Source organism: Penaeus monodon, chromosome 25 (assembly GCF_015228065.2).
Source record: "Penaeus monodon isolate SGIC_2016 chromosome 25, NSTDA_Pmon_1, whole genome shotgun sequence".
Lineage (NCBI taxonomy): Eukaryota > Metazoa > Arthropoda > Malacostraca > Decapoda > Penaeidae > Penaeus > Penaeus monodon.
The window spans coordinates 38001602-38003309 of NC_051410.1; the positions used below are offsets into that span (position 1 = coordinate 38001602).

The 1708-nt window shown below is 41.7% G+C and overlaps 1 protein-coding gene across 1 annotated transcript in view; it reads right to left on the reverse strand.

The window, feature by feature from the left end:
• LOC119589220 (organic cation transporter protein-like) overlaps window positions 1-1708 on the reverse strand; it is a gene marked incomplete in the record, with an annotated part of 12450 nt that overhangs the window by 1655 nt on the left and 9087 nt on the right. The window contains 3 exon segments of the mRNA XM_037937824.1: window positions 342-496; window positions 888-1072; window positions 1370-1629. Of these exon segments, the coding sequence (XP_037793752.1) occupies window positions 342-496; window positions 888-1072; window positions 1370-1629 (600 nt within the window).

Sequence of the window (1708 nt, forward strand, 5' to 3'; positions counted from 1 at the left end):
TAAACATTTCCTGTTGAAAGATTAAAGTGAAACAAATATTAGTTAATATTTGTTTTATCCTGGGGTTAGGGTAAAATAAAAAATAAAAACAAAACCTGTAACAATATTAGGAACTACCCTAGACGTTATGTAAGAGCAAGCAATTAACATGCATATTTAATGTAAGTCTTAGTTAATTACTGCAGGCAATTTAAGAGTCAAGTGGGCTCCATTCTTTTACTAAATCATCCGTTCCTACAATCTGAATCTTAACCACAAATAAATCGTTTAACATTCAGCAACACCCAGTCGCGCTTATACACTTTAAACGGGGATTGCAGGTCGTTTTTCAGTCGCGTTACCTGCCGCGCGGTCGATGGACACCCGAATCCTCCAGCTCCGCAATGGTGTCTTTCATGGGAACCCCTCGAGTCTCCGGCAGCCTGGTCATGATCCCAGCTGCTACTAACGAGGCTCCCCCGAAGGTTACGAGGGGCACCCACGATCCGACTGAACCCTGACGAGGAGATTAAAACACACATATATATATTCTTTGTTGTTGAGGATCAAGGTTTGGCTCTTGAAAGTCAGATGATGTAAACCTGTTACCGTCTCGTTTTGAGTCTGTGTGTTTTGTCTTGTGTTCCGCTCTTCTGCCCCGTTACGACACTAAAGATTTCAGAACCTCCAGAAGCAGACTATGTTACGTTTACTGTCTCCTCTATATATAAGCAGACCCTACAGGTTAACCTGGCCTCATAAATAATTTACTAAACTATCCTGTTAATATATAGATATATATTTTTTTTCCCCTGAAACAGTAAACCTTCAAGTTAACACAAGTTGCTGTACATATGAAAAGATCAGTTAAATAAAAAGATAAAAAAGACAGAGCTTCATCATCCCACCAGAATTTCCACCAGGAAAGGGACTACAACAGAGCCGACTTTCGCCACCATCGTGCACGTGCTCATGCCGCGCTGTCGCACCTCGGTCGGAAAGAGCTCGTTCGCATGGAAGTAAAGCATTGTATAGGCTGCGGTGATAGCCAGTTTCCCAATCATTATCAGTGCTGTCACCAGCCAGCTAATACCTGCGGGAAATAGTAAATGTTATGCATCACATACATATTTTCAGGGTAGGTGTTAATATTCTCTAAATTCGTGTGTTCCAAGTTAATATACTGAAATTTAAATATCGTGATAGTCCGTTTCTTTATCATGATCATAGTTGTCACCAAAGAGCTCATACCTGCAAGAAATATACCATATTACGCATCATTCGTGCATTTTCAGAAGAGATGCTAACCCCATAAAAAAAAACACTCGCCTGGTAAAAGGACTGAACACTAACCTCCCCAAATTTAACATTAACATCCCGACAAACTAACTTGATGGCGTAAACCCGAGAGCCAGAAGAGAGACACCGCTGATAACAAAACACATGATATTCGAAGGTCTCCTTCCCAGTTTCTCCACCAAAGGAATCGTTATGCTGTTGGCTGGTGTCTCCATCACACCCCCTAGGGCCATGTACGAATAAGGATCAACGCCGAACCTGTCGCCTCCGAGAGAGAGACCGTAGTACACGGAATCCACCAGGAAGAAATTGGCGTACAAGCAGAGTGTTATCGCCCGAATCTTTCTTGTTCTGAAAGGGGTCAAGGTGTGATTGTAATTAATCTAATACTGCTGTTTTAAACATCACTATTTCTACTTCTGTTTCTGCG